We start from the raw sequence: 25,302 nt of genomic DNA, 5'->3' as shown, positions 1-25,302 counted from the left end.
GGCGGGCGGGGACCAGGACAGCAGCCCGCACCCAGAGCACTCTCGGCTCTGCGCTGCCCAACGCGCTTCCAGCCGGCTGGCGCGTCCAGCGGCCCCCGCACAGCGCGTCCTGCAGAGCGCAGCCGGACTTACACGACATGAGCGTCCGGACTGGACACTGAGCGGTGGGGATGATGTCTCAGCGCGGGGCACTAGGGCCCGGTTGGGGGCTTCTGCTGGCGCTGCTGCTGGCGCTGGGCGAGCTGCCGCCGGTGGGGGCCGTCGAGGAGGAGCCTGACAAGGAGCACGAAGAAAGCCAGGGCTTCCAGGTGGTCACATTAAAATGGCACCACGTCCAGGAACCGTATATCATCGCGCTCTGGATCCTCGTGGCCAGCGTGGCCAAGATCGGTAAGCGACCCCGGACTCGAAGGGCCTCCGGGTTCTGGCCCCGCCGCGACTTTCCCTCCACCGACCCCGCCTGCGCTCCAGCTGGCAGAATTAGGCGCCCACCTTCCTCCGGGTATGTGCCGGCTCCGCGGTCTTCCCTGTGGAAGGGGCGCGTTCAGTGTCAGTTGCGCCGCGGTCGGGTCCGAGAGCACCGCGCGCAGCCCCGGGGAGCCAGCCCTTGAATCAGGCAGGGGCCGCGAGCCTGGCCGGGCCCGGAGCGGCCGTGCCGGTCCCCGCGAGTCACCCGATCTTGCCGGTGGGGAAGCCCGCTCACTCCGGATACCGGGTCCTGTGTTTGGGCTCCAGTCTGCCCATCCAGGACTGCGGTACAGCGCGTCTCCACGCTCTGGCGCTCCTGCGCCGGGTTTTCTGTCTGTCGGGCTTGCGGGGGCTTTTTAACGCCCTGAGAAAGGGAATGCCCTTGTTGACAAGCACCGAAGTGATACTTTGATCCCAGAGCAGAAGGGAAACGGTGCCGCTCATAATTAAGCCCAGTAAATTCCTACCGATAGGAGCGAGTTTCCCATTGAGAGCGTTTCTCTTTTTAAAACCCCTTCCTGTCAGATTTGTCTTCTCCTAACTTGCTCCAATGAGCCAGCAAAGTGGGATTGCCTTAACTCGCAGCAAGGTGATGGGAAGGTCATCTTTCCTAAGGGCTTCGGAGGACTGAAGTTTCTAAGTGCCGGTCAACACCAGAGAGGGTCTTAGCTGAGATATTGGAGGTAATGGCATTTGTAACTTAGTAGGGGGAGCCTGAGGGAGGGCCCACTGAGCGCAAGGTCTGAAGACACCCCCCATCCTTGCCCCCCAAGCAACTGTAGGTGGCAGGAACAGATAACTAATGGTTTTGAAATGGGGAAGGGCAAGGCAAGAAGAAGAGGAGCCCTTCTGGGGCCTTGGAGGTCAACTGACGTCCTCAGCATGCTGGGAAAGAGGTTTGGGGCAAGACCTTAGAGGGCTTTGGACCTGGGGTTCGGGGTACCTGGCAGAGGCTGGCCGCAGCTTTTTTTCCCTTCACTTCCTGCTTATGCCAATGGCCTCCCTTGAAGTCCCTCTCTTTTCTGCTTTGTCTTTCTTAGGAGCTCCCTCTGCCTTCTCCCTCCTTTTTCCTGGCATCTGTGTAGCCCCTTGGCCCCACCTGCCTGGTCACCTTGCTTACTTTGTCCCCCACTGGAAAGCCCTGTGGTCTCATAAGCTGTGTCTCTGCCAGACACCTCTGCCAGGGGCAGACCACTAACACTAGCCAATGTCCAATGTGACATTCACTGGGCAAGTCCAACCTCAACGTCTGGGCGTACCCTGCCCTGACGCTCACACTGCTCACCTAATAACTGACCTATTTCTGGGGCACAGTTTGGGGGGGGGGAGTGGCGTCTCTTCCTCTGCCACCCTCTTTACTCTATGAAACCACCATAAGGATGATGACATGTGCAGGGTGGGCCCAAGACACTCTGGGCGGTGCAGCTCCTCTGTTGTGTAATCAAGCATGCATTTTCTGTCTAGTCTTGGTGTCGGCACAGGTGTGGAGCCTGGCATATGAGAGTCCGGTGCCAGCCATCAGGGCACCAGCTGTTCAGCCTTGAGTGGGTGTGGGGACCCTGGGAAGGCGGCACTGACCCAAGTATTTGCCTGGCCCAGATTTTGTTACTCACCCAGGAAGAGCCATGGCCTGCAGGTCTCTGAGCACTCGAACTGTCCAAAGAGGGCCTTCTCCGGGGGGGCCGCCCACTCCAGCAGCCCCAGCGCCGTCTCATGGGCAGGGCAGAATGTGTTTCCCTCCTGGCACTCACCATTTAAAAGTCTCACCTCAACAGCACCACGCCCTACATGTTTTAATCCTGGGAAGCTGGAGGTAGGGGCTCAGGACAACATAAAGAGGATCCCAGGGAGAAGATCCCTGGAGTGCCCTCTGACCCTGGGTCAGGCCTTGCCCCGCCCCTGCCTGCATAGTTCTTCTGCATTTGGAGGCTCCCACTATGATGGCATCGGGGCCTGGCCTGTGACTAGGCAGCACTATACACACTCAGTTTCCCCATCTTTACAAGGAAGCTGGGACTGTACCCATGCCCAGCCCTCTCCCAGCCTTGCTCCCTCCCTGTCCTTCCTTGTGGCCTCTCCCCATTAATCCTATCCCTGGAATCCCCTGCACTGACCCTGCCCAGTTCCCCAAAGCCATCTTTGTGACCCCACCTCTCTTCCCTGCCCTCTGAAGTCCCCCACTCCTTACTGCCTTGTCCTGCCCACATCTTCTGAGGCTGCTCCTTCTTCGTCCACCTTGGGGCCCTGCCCCTGGGTCTGGACCTAAGCTCTCCTCCCTGACCCCCCGACCCCCCGCTCTCCCTTCACTGCCCCACGCCCAGCACCTCCAGGTACTGTCTTCCAGGGGCCCCCATCTCCAGCCCAGGTTACCTGAAAGTGCGGCTGGTCATCAGGCATCTCCGCACAGACATCTCCCCACACCTCAGATGAACCCCCACTCTCCCCACTTCTCAGCTCCCCAGGCTCAAAACCAAGGCTTAGCAAACAATCTGGACCCATCGCTCACACTTAGCCACACAAACCAGGAATCACCTCGAGCCAGTCACCTCAGCTCAGTGGTCCCAGCTCACTCCAGACCAGACCCAGCTGCACTCCACGCCCTCCAAGGCTCGGGTCTCACCCCCCACAATCCACTGTGCTCTCTGCAGTGAAAGTCAGAGCTCTGACCTAGTTTCTGCTGGACTAAGCCAGGGACTTCCCACTGCCCAGCCCACCTCCCTGCTCAGCCCTCTGCATTCAGGTGCCCACCCACCCCTAAGAACTCTGGACTTACAGTTGAGGTTCTGACTCAGGGACTAGACCCCCTCAGACGTCTCCCTCCCTTCGAAGCCAACGCTAATGCCTATTGCTCACACCCCTAAAGACTAATCACGCCCACACCTTCCCCTAATTGGGCCCGGAGGCCTCGTGGCCGTGGGTCCAACCCGTGCACAGATGAGGGACGTGCTTGGATCACAGGGCACTTCCTCCTGCCCCACAGTCCAGGGTTCACACTTGTTAAGCTACTTGGCCCCTTTCATCATTCAAAATGGTCAGGGATCATCCGGACTATTTGAGTCTCAAGTTACAGAAACAGAAGAGCTGGACTGATACTGATTTCCAAACACCTGTGTTGGAGAAGTCAGATTTCTACCAGCCATAGGTAACCTTGTTGGGGAAAGAAGGTGCAGGGGACCCTGAGACACAGGCAGTAACTCCTGCATAAGCTTCACGGCAGCTTCTCTGCTCAGCAGCTGGGGACAGAGAGCTGTGGAGAGCAGGGTCACAGCACTCTCTGGGTGGCCCGGGCCTGGGTTCTGCCACTTTGCAAGGTGAGGAGCAGGTATGGCTTTGTACCCACAGCTGTCCAAGACCCTGAGTCTGCAAACTCCCCACATGTACGCATTTGGGTCTGTTACTGCGTCTTTAGGAAATTCAGAGGCGAAGGAGGCCCCTGAGGCCAGGGAGCCATCCACAGCTCAGGGACGGGTGGAAAATGAGGTTGAGGACCCTTACGCAGTGGGGGGGGGGGGGGGGGGGGAGGACTTTCCCTGGAACAGCCCAGAGCCCTGGACATGTGCTTCTCTGGGGGGTCCCGAGTCTGCAGCCGCCCATACCAGGGTCACTTTGGACCTTGGACCAGGCCAGCCTTTCTCTCCCTAGTCCTGTTCTCAGTCCTCAGGCCTCCCCTGGCCGTGTGACTTCTGTCTAGACGCCCTACCTAATGGTGGATTTCTCTGCGGTGTAGCTGTCGGGCCCTGGGTGTCTGCCCTGAACTATGCTCCAGGCTGTGTGGGAAACTCTGGGGTGGTGTTTACCTCCTGGGCTAATTACACCTGCTCTGGTTTTAGACGAGGAGCCCCTGACTCCTATCCCACTCTCTCCTGTGGGCTCCTGGGCACCTTCCACCATGCTCTCCTCTCTGCACCCCCTGAATTTCTCTTGCTGGTCTGGAGGGAACACATGAGAGGATCTGGAGGACAAGGATGGCCTAGAAGGGCAGAGTAACCCACATGAGTCCCCAGTGGAACCTATCCTTCCAAGAGTAGACAGTCAGTGGGCCCTAGTGGACCCCAATCCTCACAGGACAGATGGAGTCAATGGGAGTGAAGGCCTGGAACCAAGGACTCTCCCTGGAGTTTCTCCTGGAGGGAAGGTGCCATGCTGAAGGTGTAAAGTCTCCTTTTTCAGGAACTGCCCACGGGAGAATTAGCCCCTGGCTATAAAACAATCCATGGGCATTTGGAGCTAAGGTATTTTGTTGGAATAATCTGAGGAAGGGGGCAAAGGTCGGGCAGTACGATAGCACCCAGTCCTGCCTGCTCCAGAAGGGACTCCCACCTGGGAGCCTTCCACCCGGGCCAGCTTCCCGAAACAGTCCAGAGAGAGTCACTACCAGTTCCCAGGACTCCAGGCTCTTCTTCGGAGTCTGGGCCCGGGTCAGCCTTGGCACTCACACACAGGCTCTGAAGGAGGAGTTTGGTGAAACTTAGCTCTGGGCTCTCTGATCTGGCCCTTAATCAGCCTCACACTTCATTTCTTCACAGATATGTTTAACCCACCCCCACCCACAGCTCTTGGCCAGTAAGACAGAGGTGGGATTTCCCTCCACATGTACCAGGCCCTCCACCATGCGCTCCTCAGGGACCAGGGAGTGTTAAAGTTGGGGTTCCCATCCACACATCTTCTCCCCGTTGTCTCTCCACTCCCTTTCGGCAGCGAGTTTTACCAGGAGCTGTGCACCTGAAGTGGGTGGGGGAGCTCAGTGTCTGATGAAGGAGGCGAGCTGACATCAGGGCTGGCCAAGGTCAGGGCTGGCCAAGGTCAGGGCCAGTCTCCTCAGCTCCTCTACCTGCCCTACGCTGGCAGGTGCTCTGAGTTTCTCTCAGAGAAGGGGCTTCCCTGGCTCTGTCCCTGCTGGGGAGCTAGGACAGGCCTGATCCCAGAGCATGGTACCCATGGCGGAGTCTGACAGCTGGCACCTCTCTGGTGTTGGGTCTCAGACACCAAGTTTTGGGGTGCTGAATATTGGGATGCTGGATCTCAAGTACCAGGTATTAGGGTACCAGGCCTCAGGGACCATGTCTGGGGTGCTAGGTATTGGCGGGGAGGGGGAATCTGTGCGAGCCCGCTTCCCTGCCCTCAGCACTGGAGCCTAGAGTGTGTGATTTCCTGCCTGAGCCATGCTGGACACAGTGGAGTCTCTGCCTCCTGCACCCAGTAAAGTTTCAAGGTGGCTGGTTTTCCTAGTATGAGAGTCTGAGCTGTTTGAGGTTTGCTCACCTGGGGCAGGTCTTTGACCCCACCCATGCCTTTATCTTGCTCATATCTTGCCCCCACCCTCTGACCTGCAGCCCTTCTTCCTGACCTGACCTCATGCACTTGTTTCCAGCTCTTCTCTATCTCTTCATATCTTTGTCTTCTATCTCCTCGTGTCTGTTCAGAGCTGGGGAGATAGCAGTGCTGGGAGTCCAGGTGCCTGCAGCACTCTTCCCCACCCAGCCCTGTCTGCAGAGCCCATCAGATTAGAGGGGGCGGGTGTGGCTGAGCTCAGGGGGACATGTGGCCTCCCATGGCAGCCTCCCATCTACCCTGCTGTAGCCCTGCTATGCAGTGGCTTTTCTTGGTTTCACCTGAAGCTCAGACTCCTACACACACACACACACACACCTCCCTAGTCAGGCAGGTCACCAGGGCTTGGAGCCCCACCTACCCAGGATCTTTCTTGCCCCACCTCTTCTGAGCTCAGAACCCTCCAGCCTCCTACCCCCCAGCTCCTGAGGCTGCCCCCCAACCAGGTCAGTGTTGCAAAGGCAGGGACTGTGTATTTCTCTTCCTGCTGTGTCCCCAAAGCCGGAGGCCTGCCCGCCCCCAGCAGTGCTCCTGAAGATCTGCTTTGCAGGAGTGAGGGATGAATGAATGAGTGAGTGAACCAATGAATACACTGATGAATCTCAGCTTCTTTTTTTTTTTTTTTCTTTTTTTTTTTTTATTGCTTAAAGTATTACAAAGGATATTACATATGTATCCATTTTATCCCCCCGCCCTAGACAGTCCCCTAGCCTCCCCTATGAATCTCAGCTTCTAACTTGTCTGTGAGCTTCCCACAAACCATCCAGGTGCCGGGTCTGAGAAGCAGCTCCTTAAGCTCTTTGGCTGAGTCCCCCAACCCCCACCCCAAATTGCCATGTAGCCTCTGGTGAGCGGAGTGGCACACCCTATGACAACACCCTCCAGGCAGGCAGACCATTGACAAGTGGTGGCAGCATTAGCCAGAGCACTGTGGGCATGTTGGGGTTCAGGGTGGGGCACCATCACCCCAAACAGAGCTAGCCTGGGTGGGCCAGGTCCCCGGGAGGCGGCATGCTCACCTATGCATATCTAAAGAGCCCTCTACCACAAGTTGAAATCTTCCGCCCTGTTTGCCACCGTGCAACCTTCTGGAATAAGACAGAATGAATCTGCCAGGTCCTGACATGCTGGCCTCCAGACACACAGACACCTGCACAGGTTCTGGCTCATGCACCTTCCTGGAACATAGCCTGGAACTTGGGTCCCAGGCAGGTCAATACCCTCAGCACATTGATGACTTTTTTGGGTTTGAATGGTTTGCTTTATCAAAATATTCCAAAATGTTTGATTTTTTTTTTTTTTTTTTTTTTTTAGCAGCCATAGTTCTGGGCACTAGATGAGCTCTCACCAGTGTAATATTCATTTAACAAATGTTAGTGCTGCCACGTGCCTGGCACTGCTGTAGGCCAGGAGGAGGCCACTTCAAACAAAATAGACCCAAACTTTGGAGGGTAGCATTTGTGCAGGGACAGACAGACGCAATCATGCCACAGGATGATGGCATTAAGTTCAATAGTGAACAAATGATGGGAGGAGTGAGCCCTTGGGTAAGGGGGAAAGCATTTTCAGAGTGGAGCAGCCAGTGCAAAGGTGCTGTGTGGGCATGTGTCAGTATATCTGAGGAGCTGGTGGGAGAGCCACCAAGGGTGGGGTGGGAGGTGAGGTCAGAAGGGCCAGGGACATGGAGCCATGAGAGCTTCTGAACTGAGGCGAACTTGACCCCACTGGGAGGTAAGGCAAGCTGCTGCTAGTGCCAGGTCTGGGGCTTCTTATTGAGTGGTATGGAGCATGCTGACACCAGCTGTTGCTTGTTTGAGAGATTTTAGGAAAGTCTGAAGCCTGAGCCAGGACAAGCCATTCATATGGAAAAACCACTGCAAACACCTTGGGGGGGGGGGGGGGCGAGGACTGCCAATTGGGTGGGGTGGGTCTCAGGGAATTACCAGGGCAGAGCAAATGGTGTGAGCCAGGTTGATGGATACTCAGATATGGGGCTTGCCAGTCAGCTCTGTTATGGGGGAGGATGAGGGAACAATGACCCCTGTGAGCACCTCTATCTGGGAGAAAGCTTCCCCTGAGTTCTTGCTCTGGTTCCAACTTGCTTCTCAGTTCCTCCCCATATGTCCCTGGATACCCACAAGCTGCAGCCCCAGCACTGGAGCTCAGAGGGAGTGAGTCTGTGTGCTGCCCCTTTACAAGGAATTGCCTGGGACTCCAGCAGCCTCCCTGTTACTTAGCCACAATCCCCACTGGTTTTTATAGCCCAAAGTTATGGGGGCTTCTCTTCACAGCACTGGAAGCCTGGGCTGAGGGGTGTGGTGTGGGGCTGGGATCCCTTGTTCCTCATGGGAAGCCTCTACAGCCGATATATCACTCTTGATTAAAAAAATACCACAGCATGTTCTGCATCTCCGCCCCTCCTACCAGTTTCACGGTGCTTTCTTCTTTAATTTCTTAGTTGTAGGACTTCCATGCAACCAGATTTTAGGTGGTTCTGAATGATGGTTGTTCTGTATTTTTGTTGTAATTTTGTTGTGAGAGGTGGCGAGTATCAGCGTTTACCTACACTGCCATCTTGGTTCTTCTCTGTTGGCCATTTTTTGCCCCAGGGTGATTTGTAAAAGGGAAAAGCCCTCTGATTTCATAAGATTCTTCCCAGTAACATGTTCAGGATAAACACGTCAGAAAACCAGTGCATATGTTCACTAGGGTCTGATTAGCGATGCAAGCTCTCCCTGCCAGGAGCTCTGACAGCCTTGGTGAGAAAGGGCCTCCAAGAGCTGAAGAGCCCACCAGGCTGTTGTTTTGGCCTCTGTACCTCCAGCATCCCAGGAGGGTGCATGCTTGGGAGGTAAGGAGGGCGAATGGTGCCTGACCTTGGACTTGAACCACATGCAGGGGTGGCGATGACCACTGACAGCACCAGGGCTGTGGGTTCTTATGGCAAAGCTCTGGGCAGCACCTGAGCGGGGTGAGCACTGACATGGATATTCTTGAGGTCATGCAAGGTGCCTTGACTGGGCCTGGAGTCCTTCCTTGGAGCTGGCTTTGTCTCAAGTCCACATCTATAAACCAAGTGTTCATTCAGTTCTAGAAAGAGGTCAAATCCCCATGGTTTACTGGGTAAGGGGTCAGAGTCCAGCCAGAGGGGTCAGATGGTGGCCAGATACAGGCTTCCAGTTTGGGGGACATCAAGATGGGCCTCAGAGGAAGAGAGATGGCTGGGCTGAGCGAGAGAGGCTGGGGGGAGAATACTCAGGCAGAAGCACCAGCTCAGGGGGCTCCAGTGGGTGGGGGCCAGGGCCATTTGGGCTGCAGTGGTGGATGGTTCAGTCCTGAAGGTGGAGAAGGGGGATGGGGCATGGTTGAGGCAAGTTGTCTCCCAGGCCCCCCCCCCCCTCTTACCCCCCCCCCCCCCCACACACACACACCCTGATAGAATGCTCTACTTCAGGCACAGATATGGTCCCTGCAGACAGAACAGTGTCAGCTCCAGGAAGGTGTCTTGTGAACCATCCTAGGCCCAACTCCAGCCTCTGGGGGCAGAGATAGATCAACTTCTTTCTGGGTCAAACCAGTGCTCAGGGGGAAGGAGTAGGGCTGCTGGGGGAGGGTCGGACTCTGTTTCTTCCCTTTCCTGAATTCACCACCTGCCGAGCTGTCATGCCAAAGTCCAACCTGGTTGAGTTCTCAGCTGGAAAAGGGTTTCTTGCAAAGGCAGGATGGGAAAGCTGGAAATGCCTGTTTCTAACAGCTTTTAGAACAATGCAAAGGGTGGAAACCACCAGCTCATAGGGGCTCTGTTCCTTCTTGGACTTAACTAGCTCTAGTTTTTGGGTGCTACAGCCTACCCTGCTGCTTTCCTTTGGAACTGGGCCTGCATGTGCTAGGCACTCAGCATAGTTCACCCTCATCCTCACTGCTTGCTAGCTAGATATGGGTGTGAACAAGGCAGGGCCACCGGGGAGGCCCACGTCTGTGCATTTCCATGTGCATGTCCATGTGTAGTTGTGCGTGTGTGTGTGTGCATATGTGTGTATGTGAGCTAGTTCCTATGAGGTTGAGGGCTTCAGCCTATGGCCCTGAGATCTATTCCCCATATGGCCATGGATACTGGGCCTGGATTTGAATCCTGCCTCTGTCATTGCCCCAGGCCCCTCAATTACTTCTGTGGCACCAACAATCCCTACAAGGGATTAGCAAGGAGTGTGTGAAATTTGGGCCAGGACAGATGGTGGCAGTCACTTAGTGGATATCCAATTAACTCGAGTCATTGTCACCCCCACATATCTGGTGGAGTGTTGGCATGATGGCTGTCAAACCCTGGACACAGGGTCACCAGGAAGGCTCCCTGGACCCACCCCAATGGGAAAAGCTGGACTCCCAGGGGAATGGGCAAGGGAAGAGCCTGGGGGTGTGGGAAGAGACTGAAGCCACCCTTGGCTGACCTTGGGTGAGCCCATTGGAGGCTTGTCCCACTGAAAGTGTGTAGTGGGGTCACAGAGGCCTTTCCAGCTTGAGAAGTCACCAGGCACCCCACAGAGCAGGCCCCTCAGTCTCCTGATCCTTCCCAAAGGCCAACTGAGAGGCCAGACTCCATGCAGGCAGATGTCATCCCCATGTGGTGACAGCAGTAACTCAATGACTGAGCGGAATGTGCTATAGAGTGCACATTGTAAAGCAAAACCACACCTTCACGTGCGGAATCGCTGCCCATTTCCATGTCCTGTTCCTTCTGCCAAGAATCTGGATGAGAGACCAGCTGTCTCTGTCACCTGGGGCAGCAGCTGAGAAGCCTGTGAGACCAGCTGTACTGGGCCTGTTCAGTCCCCTGGGAGCAGCTCCAGACATCTCAAGTTAGCCCTTCTGGGGTGAGGCTGGGGCAGGCCCCCAGCTCAGGGATCTCCTGGAGGGAAGAGGCTGGTCACTGTCCCTGAGCAGATACCACCCCAGCTGCAACTTCCTGTAATTTGAGGACTCTCCAGGGCCTCCCAAACCCTGGCTCCTGCCTGGTCTGCTGCTGCCTCTGAGAGGACTCGTGGTCGCCTTGTCTGAGGGCAAGCTGTTGTCCCTTCTGAGCCTCAGCCTCCACAGCAGGGACATGGCCAGCAGCAGCCTCTCTCTCTGGTGTGGCTCAAGCAGGTGAATTGAGTGCCCAGAAAGTAAAAGGTGCCTGGTGCACTTTCTGCGAACCTTTGTAATTACCCTCCATAGTGCCCAGCACATAATCAGAGATCAACAAACAAACGCTGAATAAAAACAAAAATGCCAAGACAGTCACACAATAGCTGCAGACACCTATATCTCAGCCATTGAGCCGTGGATCTCACAGCACCCAGCAAGTGTCCTTCGATGCTGGGTAAGGAGGGGACCCAGCAGTCCCACCCCACACACCTATTACCTGCAGCCTCTTGGTCCTCACTTGTCCTTGAGTTGGGAATGATTTTGTGACCTTGTCCTGGAGGGGCCTGGTTTCCACCTACTGAGTCCCCAGCTACAGGGTTACTTCATGGAGCTGGTCAGGCTTATGAGGAGCGGTCCACCCTGTGATGGTGTTGGCCCGGTGCAGGTGAACCTCACACCACAACTGCTAATTTGCCTCTTGTTTCTCCACTGTATCACAGTGCTGGGGTAGGATAGCAATCTCCAGTACAGTGACTAAGATTGGGGGCAGAGGGGTCATCATGACTGTCATTTAAATATATAATTAGTGAACAGAGCAGGGTCAGGGGTCAGGGGTGGGATGTGGCCTCTGGCCACTGTCACCATGTGCAGGTGTTGGCAAGTCCAAGCACCCACTCCCCCCAATAAAGCTCACTTTTCTGGAACCGGAAAAGGAAGGCAGTGTTAACGTTTGTGAGGAGTCCCTGGGGTTGTCAAAACCCTTTACTCATTAACTCAATAATGCTGAGAATGTTCGGATGGCCAAGGTGCCCTCAGCCCTAGGCTGGACTGAGTCTTGCCCCACATCCTGCATTTTGGGGCCTAGGGGCCTGAGAGGAGTGTATCCTGGCCCAGCACCACCCCCCTCCCCCCGCCTTCTGGGGTGTCCTCCACAGGAGGCCCTGGCAGGTGCAGGATGGACACACGTGGCCAGCCACCCAGGGACAGGATGGGCTCTTTTCTCCACTCTGACCTCCTGACCACCAGCTCAGCGTAAGGAAACCCCCCACCCCAGCCAGGAGCTCCAGCTGGCACAGCCGGAGGAGAACAAGGGGCTTTGTCTTTGAGAACCCCACCAGGCTGCCCATGTGAGGGGCACCTCCAGTGGGCTTTCCATTTATATCTCTGGTTTTCTCAATGATCTGAGAATTCGTTTTCGTGTTAATGCGCTGAATGTAAATCAAAAGATCAGTGTGCCTTCCCCAGCCGGTGCCAGCATCTTGCTAAGGGTGTGGTGTATCGTCTGTAATCCTGAATTGTGCTTGTGGCCCGCGGCTAACACAGAACCGAGTAATATTTCTCAGGTAGACCTGATGTGGCACAGTTGTGTTTGCTCTGTTCTTGGTGGAGGCCTGGCCCCTGACCCACACCTCTAGTGGCCACCATCAGGGGACTGGTGCTTAGGGCAGGCAGCCCTTGGGTTAAGTGGGTCCATCATACCACTCAGCCACCTGCAAGAGCCTGAGGGCCCGCGTTCATCTGTTTTCAGCTTAAATCTATGCTATGGGGCCTCAGTGCCTGACTGTGGGAAGTTAAACAAGATACTCTTCCTGGGAAGAAGATTTTCCTGCTTCTTAATGTCCCCCTTGGGATAGCACCCTGTGCCTCCATCAAGGGGAGCAGGGGAGGGTCTGAGCTCCCTGGACAGCCTGGCCCTGAGCCTATCCTCCTGCTATGAAAGCCACTCAGGTAGCCCATGGCTAGGCCCGTGAAGGTGTGTGCATGCCGTAGTAGGTGTTCAGCATGCTATGGTAGGTGTGTGTATACAGGGTAGGTGTGTGCATGCGGTGGTAGGTGTGTGCATACCAGGTAGGTGTGTGCATGCTGTGGTAGGTGTATACATGCCGTGGTAGGTGTGTGCATGCCGTGGTAGATATATACATGCCATGGTAGGTGTGTGCATGCCGGGTAGATGTATACATGCCGTGGTAGGTGTGCGCATGCCGTGGTAGATGTGTGCATGCCGTGGTAGATGTATACATGCCGTAGTAGGTGTGTGCATACCGGGTAGGTGTGTGCATGCCATGGTAGGTGTATACATGCCGTGGTAGGTGTGTGCATGCCGTGGTAGGTGTGTGCATGCTGTGGTGAGGGCATGTGTAAGCCATGGTGTGGGGGTATGGAGTGGAAGATCCCTCCTTCCTATTATCCAACCAAAAAATTAAAACCAAAGAAAATAAATGACAGCTTTTCCCTTTTGCTTTCATGGGGCTTGGATAGAAGCACTCAATGCACGTTCCTTGCAGGAGTCTGATTTTTATCTTTACCACAGCCCAGAAAAGTCTAGACTGTCTATTATTTTACAATGAGGAAACCAAGTCTAAAATAGATAAAATACTAATAATAACTTGTAGTAAGAGCCAAGACAGGTCCAATGTGCAGAATGCAACTCTGACCCCCCCCACTCCCCCCCCCCACCCGCCCTGTAGGTGCAGCTCCATGAGGGCACCTGCAGCTGAGGACAGGGGAAAGCTCTCAGCCAGGCCATTCAGCAGGGCCTGCCCTTGGCTCCTGACTCTTCTGCCTTTGAGGTGCACAGTGGGATGTGGTGACATGAAAGGTGTCTTGGTTCTCTGTGTTTGCCTCCAGGAGCTTTGGTCTGCATCTTCCTCAGTTGTGCTTTCTAGAGACTCGGTGTCCCTGCGGGACCTGGGCTGGCGGCGTCTCGTGGTCCTCTCACCCTGGGGAGCCCTTTGTCCTCGGGCTGTGCTGCCTCAGTATAAAAAATCAATAGCCCCATTGCCTCCTGCTGCTCTGTGGCCTGTGACAAAGTCCTGTCTCCACGGATGGTGCTCAGAGCACCCTGATAGTGGAACCGTGGGGACATGGCAGCCACATGAGCAGGCACAGCCTTTGTTTTTGATGCCATGGGACATTGTCCACACATTGTGTCTGCAGGAAGATGTCCTCAGAGGTAGTGGCCTTGCTGGGATTTTTTATATGAAACTTAAAGGCTAATGAAATCCAAACTCTCCCCTGTTCAGAGTGTCGGTGTACCAAATCCTTGTAGCCTTTTTGGGGGTCCCTCCCATCCTCCAACCCCATGCCAAAGTGAAGTGTCTGCATCTTTGCTTCAGTGGACTTTACAATGAATTTGATGGTTAGAGTCAATCCCCAGACCTCCAGCCAACCACAACCCCAAACTGAGGGTGAGACTTTTCTCCTCTCACAGCGGCTTCCGGTGAAGTAATGAACCTTTTATGTTCTTGAAACTCAAAGCCTTGATAAAAAACACACCTCTGATTTGCCCAGCCAAGCAGGCCGTCAGCTCCCTCAGTCTGTGAGAGGGGGGCCACCGCATGTGCTCTTCCATGTCCCTTTCTCATCTTGTTCAGGAAAAGGGAGCTCGTGTGGTGCTGGTCCAGACCTGCGGGACTCTGATGTGACATCCTCCATCTGTCTTCTCTGCTTTCCCCGGTGCGCCCATCACATGAGCTCAATGAGTCAGTTGTTGAACAAGGTCTCAGTGACAGGATCACCAGCTACCTACTGAAGTTGTGTCCCATGTGTCGTCAGCTTGATTCATGAGTGAGCTCCGCCTGCCCTCTTCTGGGGTCCTGGCCAGCCCCGACCTCCACCCAGCTCACCCCCAACTCCAGGTGCTGCTTTTAAGGGCTTTCCCCCTCCCCCGACCAAATTTACCTCCCCTGGACCCTCAGCTTATCTCACACCTGTTCTAGTTTCACTTAAAGATAGTGAAGCTGCCTTGAGATCAGTAGAAATCATCCAATCTGAAGAACTTATCTAATCTGTAAATGTGTATATTTCACTAAACTGGGGGCATTTGGTCATTATTTCTTTAGATTTTTTTTCTACCCCATCCTTTCTCTCCTTTTTTCCTGGGACTCCCATTACTCATAAATGGACCTTTTGCCATTGTCCCACAGGCCACGGAGGCTCTTCGTTTTGCAATCTTCCTTCTCTTTGTTCTTCAGATTGGATAATTTCTATTGATGGATCTTCAAGTTCACCATCTCTTCTGTCATCTCTGTCTGCTGTTAAAAGCCTATCCATTGCATTTTTCATTCAGATATTGAATTCTTCAAATCTAGAACTGCTATTTGGTTCTTTTAGATATCATCTATTTCAAGGGTCAGTTGACTACAACCCATAGGTTGGTCACCTAATTTTGTGAATATAGTTATATTGGGATACAACTGTGTGTTATGGCTATTTTTTGTGCTAAATGGTGGAGTTGAGTAGTTGCAAAACAGACTGTATAGCCCACAAGCCTAAATGATTTACCATCTGTTGCTTTTTTGCCTTTTATTTCACTCATCCCCCACTCTCCTATCCTTTGGTAACTATTGGCTTGTTCTCTATAGCCATAGATCTGCTTCTTTTTTTTTTTTTTTCAGATTCCATATACAAGTGAAATCATATGGCATTTTGCTTTGTCTGTCTAATTATTTCACTTAGCACAACACCCTCTAGGTCCATTCAAGTTATTGCAAATGCCAAGATTTCACTTTTTGTATAGCAGACTATATATATACAATATTCCATTATATATATATACATATACATACATACCACATCTTCTTTATCCATTTATCTATTGATAGACATCTAGGTAGCTTCCATATCTTGGCTTTTACTAGTAATGTTACAATGAACATAGGGGTGCATATATCTTTTCAAATTAATATTTTTGTTTTCTTTGGGTATGTTGGGGTCCAGCCCCAGCAGGTCCAGGGGTTCTCCAAAGGTATGGATGGAGTTGGCGAAGAAGGAATGACACCGAGGCAGAGTTCAGTTGATCATCATAGCCAGGTTCTCCTTTTTTTGTTTTGTTACATCTATATTTATACCATTTGATCCTATAAGCAAGCCTCTATAATCACATCATGGTATGTTTTGGGTAACGTTCTAAGTTCCTTGTTTCTTATGTGAAGAAACAAAAATCCTGTCTCTATCTAGTTCTGTTGATTTTAATCTTATCTAGGTTAATCTCTGTGTTCCATTACAAGGGCTATTCCAAGGTCACTGCTCTACTGATAGGCTACAAGGAAGTGACTGAAGGAGATTATCCTATCCAGTAAAGGTTATGTCCTCCCAGCCTTGCTGCTTCCTTCCCTGGGACTGCCCTGTGTCGGTGGATCTCCAGGGGTATAGGCTTTGGTGCTTTCCCTGGTGGGCAGACCCTTGGGGATGTGGGCCCAACAAGTCCCAAATTTATTGCCAACAGTCTTAGTCCAAGTTCTTCATAAGTAGTACATGGTATTTCTGTAACACTAGGGGGTTTCACTGATTTATTCTCTTCCTTAGTCCTGTTAATCCCTAACTCCAGGGAAAAATCCTCACCTGGGGAAACAACCTTTCTCGGGGAGGTGGTCCTGTTTAAAACACATAGTGCTGCTAACCGGTTTGGCTCAGTGGATAGGGCGCCAGCCTGCGGACTGAAGGGTCCCAGGTTCGATTCCTTGGTTGTAGGCACATCCCCAGTAGGGGGTATGCAGGAGGCAGCTGATAGATGTTTCTCTCTCATCGATGTTTCTAACTCTCTATCCCTCTCCCTTCCTCTCTGTAAAAAAACAAAACAAAACAAAACAAACAAACAAACAAACAAACAAACAAACAAACAAAAAACCACATAGCGCTAAGAGGGGGAGCAAACATATGCCATGTACGCCAGGTCCTTTGACACATAAGCTGTGCAGATGTTTCTTCCCTGGAGTGACTGTGTCAAGCATCAAGGGTGGACCGGCTTCCGGCATGGGTAAATACCCAGAAGTGGGATTATTGCTGGAGCTCTATTTTTAATTTTTTGAAGAAACTCCATATTTTTTGTATAGTGGCTGCATCAATTTACAATCCCACCACAGAGCACGAGGGTTCCCTCCCTTTTCTCCATATCCTTGCCAACACTTGCTGTTTGTTGATTTATTGATGATAGTCATTCTGACAGGTGTGAGGTTATTTCATTGTGGGTGTTTTATGTTGTTGTTAATCCCCACTTGAAGATATTTTTTCCATTGATTTTTAGAGAGGGAGCGTGAGAGAGAAACACCAATGTAAAAGAGATACATGGATTGGTTGCCTTCTGCACAGGCCCCAGTGGAGACTGGAGATCGAACCTGCAACCCAGGCATGTGTCCTTGATGGGGAATAGAACCCACAACCCTTCAGGGAGCAGGCCAGTGCTCCAACCACTGAGCATACTGGCCAGGGCTCATTGTGGTTTTGATTTACATTTTTCTGGTGAGTAGTGATGTTGAGCATCTTTTCATATGTCTATTGGCCATATACTCTGGAGAAATATCTATTCAGGTTTTCTGCCTATTTTTTAAACAGATTTTTTTTTTGGTGTTGAGTGGTATGAGTTCTTTATATATTTTGGATAGTAACCCCTTATCGGATGTATCATTGGTGAATATCTTCTCCAATTTGGTAGGTTGTCTTTTGTTTTGTTGATGGGTTCCTTCACTGTGCAGAACTCTTTAGTTTGAGTAAGTCCCATTTTTAATTTTTTTTTTTGTTTCCCTTGCCAGAGGAGACATATCCAAAAAAAATATTGCTAAGACAGATATCAAAGAGTTTGCTGCCTATGTTTTTTTCTAGGAGTTTTATGGTTTCAAGTCTTACCTTTAAATCTTTAATCCATTTTGAGTTTATTTTTTATATATAATATAGAATGTGGTTCAATTTCTTTCTTTGCATGTATCTGTCTGGTTTTCCATTGTATTTAGTCTTTACTCCATTGTATTTCCTTGCCTGCTTTGTAATAGGTTAATGGAACATATAAGTGAGGAGTTATTTCTGGGCTCTTTATTCTGTTCCACTGATCTATATATCTGCTTTTATGCCAGTTCCATATTGCTTTAATTATTGTAGATTTGTAATATAATTTGAAATCTGGGAGCTTGATACTTAACTTGGTTCTTTCTGAGTGTTTTTTTGGCCATGTGGGGTCTTTTGTGATTTCATGTAAATTTTAGGATTACTTGTTCTAATTCTCAGATAATGCTATTGTTGTTGTTTTTTTAATCCTCACCTGAGGATATGTTTGTTTTGAGAGAGAGAGAGAGAGAGAGAGAGAGAGAGAGAGAGAGAGAGAGAGAGAAGAGCAAAACATCCATTGGCTGCCCTCCACGTGTGCCCCAACAGGGGATCAAACCCAAATCCTAGGTATGGGCCTTGACCTGGAATCAAAACCCCCAAACCTTTTTGGTATATGGGACAACACCCCAATCAACTGAGCCACTTGGCAGGGGCACCATTGGTAGTTTAATAGAGATTGCATTGAATCTGTATATTGCTTTAAGTATTTAGGACATTTTAACAATATTAATCCTGTCAACTACTGAGCCAGGTATAGACTTCCATTTATTTTGTATCATCTTTAATTTCGTTCTTCAGTATCTTATAGTTTTCAGAGTATAGGTCTTTCACCTCTTCAGTTAAATTTATTCCTAGATATTTATGCTTTTTTTTCATTTTTTTAAATTTAAATTCCTTATTGTTCAAAGTATTACATGAGTCTCCTTTTCCCCCCATTGACCTCTCCCTGGTTGCTCCTACCCCCCAGCACATGCCCTTACCCCCTACTGTCTGTGTCCATTGGTTATGCTCATATGCATGCATACAAGTCCTTTGGTTGGTCTCTTATCCCCTCACCCCCCGCCTTCCCTCAGAGGTTGGACAGTCTGTTTAATGCTCCTATGTCTCTGGTTCTATTTTTGTTCATCAGTTTATGTTATTCACTAGAGGCCTGGTGCACGAAATTTGTGCACTGGAGGGATGTCCCTCAGCCCAGCCTGCACCCTCTCCAATCTGGGACCCCTTGAAAGATGTCCAACTGACAATCCAGGACTACTGGCTCCTAACCACTTGCCTTTCTGCCTGCCTGATTGCCCCTAACCACTTCTGCCTGCCAGCCTGTTCACCCCCTAACTGCTCCCCTGCCGACCCAATCGCCCCCAACTGCCCTCCCCTGCCAACCTGATCTTGCCCCCAACTGCCCTCCCCTGCCAACCTGATCTTGCCCCCAACTGCCCTCCCCTGCCAACCTGGTCACCCTGGTGGAAGCCGCACGGAGCAGCAGCTGGGACCCGCCCCCCGGTGGGTCATTTGAAAATAATTAGAGTTTTACTTCTTCCTTTCCAATTTGGATGCCTTTTACTTCTTTTTTGATTTTCATTATTTCCTTCCTGCTGTGTACTTTGGGTTTTGTTTGTTCTTCTTTTTCTACTTTCTTTAGGTTTAAAGTTATTTGTTATTTTTTGGAATTTGTCCTGCTTTTTGAGATAGGCCTATACAGTATTAACTTCCTTCTTAGAACTACTTTTACTACATACCATAAAATTTGGAAAATTGTATTTTCATTTGTCTCAAGGTAGCTTTCACTTCCTGCTTGCTTTCCCTTTTGATCCATTGATTGTTGGTATCCTAGCAAGTTGTTTGGCCTCCAAGTATTTGTGTTTTTTTCTAGTTTTCTTCCTGTAGTTGATTTATAGTTTCATGTTATTGCGGTCAGGAAAGATGCTTGATATGAATTCAGTCTGCTTGAATTTATTGAGGCTTGTTTGTGGCCTAATATATGATCTATCCTGGAGAATGTTCCATGTGCACTTTAAAAAATGTGTATTTTGTAGTTTTTTAATGAAATGTTCTATAAATGTCTTTTAAGTTGATCTAGTCTAATGTGGACATTTAGGGCCATTGTTTACTTATTAATTTTCTGTCTGGATGATCTGTCCACTGATGTGCATGGGTTATTAAAATCCCCTACTGTTCTTGCATTAGTGTGAATTTCTTCCTTTATGTCTTCTAATACTTGCTTTATATATTTAGGTGCTTCTCTGTAGGGTGCATAGATATTTATGATTGTTATATCCGCTATTTGGATTGATCCCTTTATAATTAGGTAATGTCCTTTTTGGGTCTTGTTTTTTTTTTTTTTTAATTGTTTAAAAGTCTATTTTGTCTGATATGATAATTGCTACTCCTGCATTCTTTTCACTTCTATTTGCATGGGATGTCTTTTTCTATCCTTTCACTTTCATTCTGTGTGTGTCTTTCCATTTGAAGTGTCTTATAGGCAGCATATAAATGGGTCATTATTTTAAATCCATTCAGCCAGTCTGTCTTTTAATCAGCACATTTAATTTATCTACATTTAAAGTAATTATTAAGTATGTACTTACTGCCATTTTGCTAGTTGTTGTTTTTTTTAATATTTTTATCAAATTTTTTTTTTTTTTTTTTTTTTTTTTGAGAGAGAGAGAGAAAGGAAGAGGGAGAGAGAGAGACAAATATCAATGTAAAAGATTGGTTACCTCCCATATGCACCCCAACTGGGGACCAAATCTACAACCTGGGAATGTGCCCTGACTGGGAATTGAACCAGTGACCTTTTGGTTCCAGGGATGATGCTCAACCAATTGAGCCACACTGGCCAGGGCACCATTTTGTTAATTGTTTGGGGTTATTTTTGTAGTTCTCTGTTCTTTTCTTCTCTTCAAATCTTCCCCTGTGGTTTCCTGGTTATCTTTGGTGTTTTGTTTTGGTTTCGCATGTGGTAATAAAAGTACTACATTTTTACTCCCCCATCTATGCTTTGTGCTTTTGATATCATATTTTAGATCTTTTTGTTTTGTGAATCTCCTAACTACTGATTGTAGTTTGAGTTGAATTTTGGTACTTTTGTCTTTATAGTAGATATTTTTAATATCTGATTCACTGTACTTATTACATATTTGGCTTTATCTGTGAGAATTTTTTCTTTCTTGTATTTCTTATTTCTGATTATAGCATTTCCTTTTCTGCTTAAAGAATACTCTTTACCATTTCTTGCAAAGCTGGCTTAATGGTAAGGAACTCCTTTAGCTTTTGTTTGTCCGGGAAACTCTTTATCTCTCCTTCAATTCTGAATGATAACCTTGCTGGGTAAATTATTCTAGGTTGTAGGTTCCCTTTGTGTTACTCCCTTCTGGCCTATCACTGTTGCTTCTGAAAAATCAACTGATAGCCTGTAGTTTCCTTTGTATATACATAGTCATTTTTCACTTGCTGCCTTCAAAATTGTCTCTTTATTTTTAACTTTTGCCATTTTAATGACAATATGTCTTAGTGTGGGTCTCTTTGCTTTCATTTTGTTTGGGACTCACTGTGCTTCCTAGACCTGGATTTCTGTTTCTTTCCCTAAGTTAAGAAAGTTTTCAGCTATTTATTTCTTTAAATAAAGCTTCTGTTCCTTCCTTTTTTTCTTCTCCTTTTGGGTTCCCTATAATGCAAATGTTTGCACACTTGATGCTATCTCTGAGGTCCCTTAAACTACCCTAATTTTTAAAAATTCTCTTTTCTTGTTGCTATTCTGACTGGTTGGTTTCACTTGTCTGTCTTCCAGGTTGCTGATTTGTTCTTCTGTTAGAGAATTTTTCACCTCAGTTATTGTATTCTTCAGTTCTGCTTGATTCTTTATTATACTTCCTCACTCTTTGTTAAAGTGTTCCCTAAGTTCCTTTATTCCTCTCGATTTTGGTGAGAATCCTTATGACCATTTCTTTAAATTTTTTATCAGGCAAATTTCTTTTTTTAAATATTCTTTTCTTTAAATTTTATTTTCTTGTTTAAAGTATTACAAATAGTAGTACATATGTCTCCTTTTTTTCCCCATTGACCTTCCCCCGGCCTCCCCTACCCCCCAGCACATGCCCTTACCACCCCCCTCCCCCGTGTCTTGTGTATGTTTATATGCATGCATACAAGTCCTTCAATTGATCTCTGACCCCCTCCAACACTCCCCAGCCTTCCCGCTGTAATTTGTCTGTTCGATGCTTCTCTGCCTCTGTATCTATTTTTTTGTTCATTAGGTTATAATGTTCTTTATTATCCATAAATGAGTGAGATCATGGGGTATTTTTCTTTCACTGCCTATCAGGCAAATTTCTTATCTCTGTTTGCTTAAGATTTTTTCCTGGAGACTTTTCTTCCTTCGTTTGAGAGATATGTTTCTGTCTTTTCATTGTGTTTGGCTTTCTAAGTTTGATTATATAAATTAGACAAAATAGCTCTCTCTGAGTGTTAAAAAAGTGGCCTTGTCTGGAAGCAACTTCTGTGAAGGCTGTGTGTGCTGAGTGTTTTTGTCAGGCTGATCGGAGCCTGACAGGAGCCCACAGAGCCTGGGGCACCGGCTTGTTGGGCTGGAGCACCTCTGGGCAAGGAGGCCAGGTGCATGTGGTGACACCTGTTGATCCTGCTTGCTCCCTTTAATCAGAGCAGAAATGGGCTCTGAGCAGTGCGGCTGGGAATACGCTGCTGTGATCCTGTAGGCAGGCCAAAGCCTCTGAGTAGAGCTCCTTCCGCCCTGGAGAATTCCCACAGCTCCCAGAGAATGTCCACAATTTCCAAGTCTTCCTGATTTGGTCTGTTTCTCTCACTTGTTATTCAAAAGCTGTTCATTCCTCCCTCAATTGTCTCTCAGAAGAAATTTCTTTCTGTATACATGTGTATTTCAGTGTGCTTGTGGGAGGGAGTGAATTCAATATCCTCTTATGCTGTTGCCATCTTGAATCCCACTATAGCCCTTTAGGAAAAATGTGCCAATCCCTGTTCTAGTATACTGCTAAGATTTACAGTTTGTTAATTTATTATAATTTCCTTTACATCCTTAAGCACAATTTTTTTTATTTTTAAAAAATATATTTTTATTGATTTCAGAGAGGAAGGGAGAGGGAGAGAGAGATAGAAACCTTAATGATGAGAGAGAATCATTGATAGGCTGCCTCCTGCACATCCCCTAGGCCTAAAGGACTTTCCGGGCTCATCAGTGTTCGTGATGAAGGGGTGCAGGGTCTCCATCTGTCGGACATGGGGCCACTGCGGAGAGGCCCCGCCTTCCATCGTCCTCATGTCTATTGCTCACAGTGGCTCAGAACTGGCATCTACTGCTTTCATAGGAAGCCCCTAAAATTTTCCATTTTTTAATTTAACAGTTGACAAAGTTTGCTTGAGTTTTGTAAACATGCGATGTTTAAAATACTTGTGGTTTGTGAGCAGAAGGGCCAGTCCTCCAAGCCCTGTGCACGTGGTGCAGGAAGCAGCACCTCCCTACCTGCCAGGGACCAGGGCTCCTTCCCAGCCCTCCCCAGCGAGAGGCCAGGGTCTCACTCTGCTTGGTCTGACGGTGACTTCAGAGCACTCATCTGGAACATCCTTTCTGGCAGGAGGCGTGAGGTCAGTTAGATAATATTTGCGGACACTATAAATATCATTGCCTCCTGCCCTGGACTCGGCTGACACATTTACTGTAACTCCTCACAGGGTGCCGAGTGAGCACAACCGGTGCGTGGAGGTCAGAGAGGAGTGGACTGGTGGGGAGCGGGTACAGAGCCAGCCCCTGTCCTGGAGCAGTGCTGAGGGGACCCTGTACCTTGTCTGTAGAGTTACTGCTGGGGACCCACCTATATGTGTATCTGTGTCTGTGTGTGTATCTGTCTGGGTCTCTGTGTGTTCATGTTATATCTGTGCGTGTGTGTGTGTGGACCTGAGTGTGGCATTTCAGGTCCAACCCTTACCTGCTCCTCCTGCAGGCGATGTGGGTCCCCAGTGCTTCCCATCCCTCTGGAAAGGTGTTACTGTTTGCTCTGGTTAGTTTGTGCACAGGGTTAATTTACCAGGCTTACACACGTTAAAGTAAAACCAGAGGATTTACTGTGCTGCTGCATTTGCGTGGACTCAGCTGAAATCTTGTGGAGAGATCCTTGGAGGCGGCAACCACGCAGGGCCTGACCCAGGATGAGGGCCAGGCTGTGTCTCGGCGGGCATGACACACACAGCAATGGCCTTCCTGAGCCCCTCGGTGCCAGCTCTGTCCGGGGCCTTCCCCAGAAATGGCTGGCCGGCTGGCCAGCGCCTTCTGACCTTTGACATTTGTCAGAGATTGTAATTAGAACTGAGAGTGTGTGTCTCCTGCCGTTACCTCCCTGTGGCCCTGCCGTTTGCGCTTAATTAGCTGCAGCTCTCTGGTCTTGGCAATGGGTTACCTGTGGGCTTGGAAGTCACTTTGTTCAGGTTCCTTGTTGGAAGACACCTGCCCCAGCGGGGGCGCCCTGGACCGGCGGGCCTCGCGCTGCTGTGTGGTGGTCTCGTGGCCTTGGCGCACTTTGATTTTGTTCTGCACAGACTCCCACGTCGGCTCTCACTGTCATTACCACTCCTCGCTGGCGGCCTTGGGAGTACATGTTAGTGTTTGTTGAGTTGGAGTTTACACCGGGGTGTTGCTGCCAAGGAAGGAAGTGTTTGAGGTGTGCGGGGAGCGGTGTCTCTGGCTGTGGCTGCCAGTGTGGGCCCGCAGGGTGACGCCCACGGGATGGCGCTCTGCCCTTTACACACCACGAGGTGCACAAAGCACAGCTCCTCAGCCCTTCCAGCTGGAAAGGTCTGGCTTCATCTCCAGCAAACTTGGAGTTTTGATGCAGGAGGTTACACCATTGCCCACTTCCCAGTCCAGGCCACTCTGCAGAGCACGGATGTGGGATCCTGGGCCTTTCTCTGTGTTCATGGCTCAGGCCTTGGACAGGCCCGATGTGGAGCCCAGAGCTGTGGGTCCAGAGGAGGCGGCCAGGTTCCCGCTCACACATGCCTGCTGGCGTCTAGTCTCTTCGGACGTAAAGAGAACAAAGGCTGGGAGGGAACTGAGGCTCTTCCCACTGCCGTCAGTGTCCAGGCGGCCATGCCCACCCAGTCACGTGGCTCCTCCAGCCTGGACTGAAGTGCTGGGTCTTCTGGTGATGAGGCCGGTGGTGAGGAGCAGGGCAAGAGCCTGGAGCCCCGAACCTGACCACTCTGTGTCCTGCCCCCACCCCCTGGCACCCTCTTTGCAAGCATCCCCAGAGGACCACGCTGCCTGAGGTGGTGGGGTGACACAAGCATGACTGAGTGTTCTCCCACCTTCACACGCACGGGGCTGCGGGCGTGGACAGTTAGTGCTGGAAGGAAAGAAAGGCCCCCTGTGTGCGGTGCTTGTGGTCACCCCCACCCCATCACCTCGGTAAATGTTCACAATAACCCTGAGACACGAGCACTATGACCCCATCCTGGGAATGTGCAGGCAGGAAGTGTGTGGCCCGCAGCGACTGGGGTCCTGACCAAGAGCTGAGACCGCCTGTGTCCAAGGACCATGCCACGGTGGCCAGGCCCGGTTCTGGCCGGAGAGCCTCGCCAGCAGCAGTGGGAGCCACGCCGCAGGGCACTTGGAGCCAGAACTTGGCTTTCTTATTCCTAACATGTCCATTATGTGCTTAATTGCTAACCCACTAGCAAATAGCCACTTTAAGCCTATCACGTTTTCAGTTTAATTACTAGGAGCTCATTACAATGCAGCCTGCCGTCCGAGAG

General features: G+C 50.2%; 1 protein-coding gene across 2 annotated transcripts in view; it reads left to right on the top strand.

The window, feature by feature from the left end:
• The window catches only part of SLC9A3 (solute carrier family 9 member A3), a 47,358-nt gene continuing 22,056 nt past the window's right edge, over positions 1–25,302 (top strand). For both annotated transcript variants that reach the window (XM_059694608.1, XM_059694609.1), the window contains exon 1: positions 1–390. In XM_059694608.1, the coding sequence (XP_059550591.1) occupies positions 171–390 (220 nt within the window). In that variant the 5' untranslated portion in view covers positions 1–170. The remainder of the gene's footprint in view (positions 391–25,302) is intronic.

This window comes from Myotis daubentonii, chromosome 4 (genome assembly GCF_963259705.1).
Source record: "Myotis daubentonii chromosome 4, mMyoDau2.1, whole genome shotgun sequence".
Taxonomy (NCBI): Eukaryota; Metazoa; Chordata; class Mammalia; order Chiroptera; family Vespertilionidae; genus Myotis; species Myotis daubentonii.
This window is presented reverse-complemented; position numbering and strand designations above follow the sequence as displayed.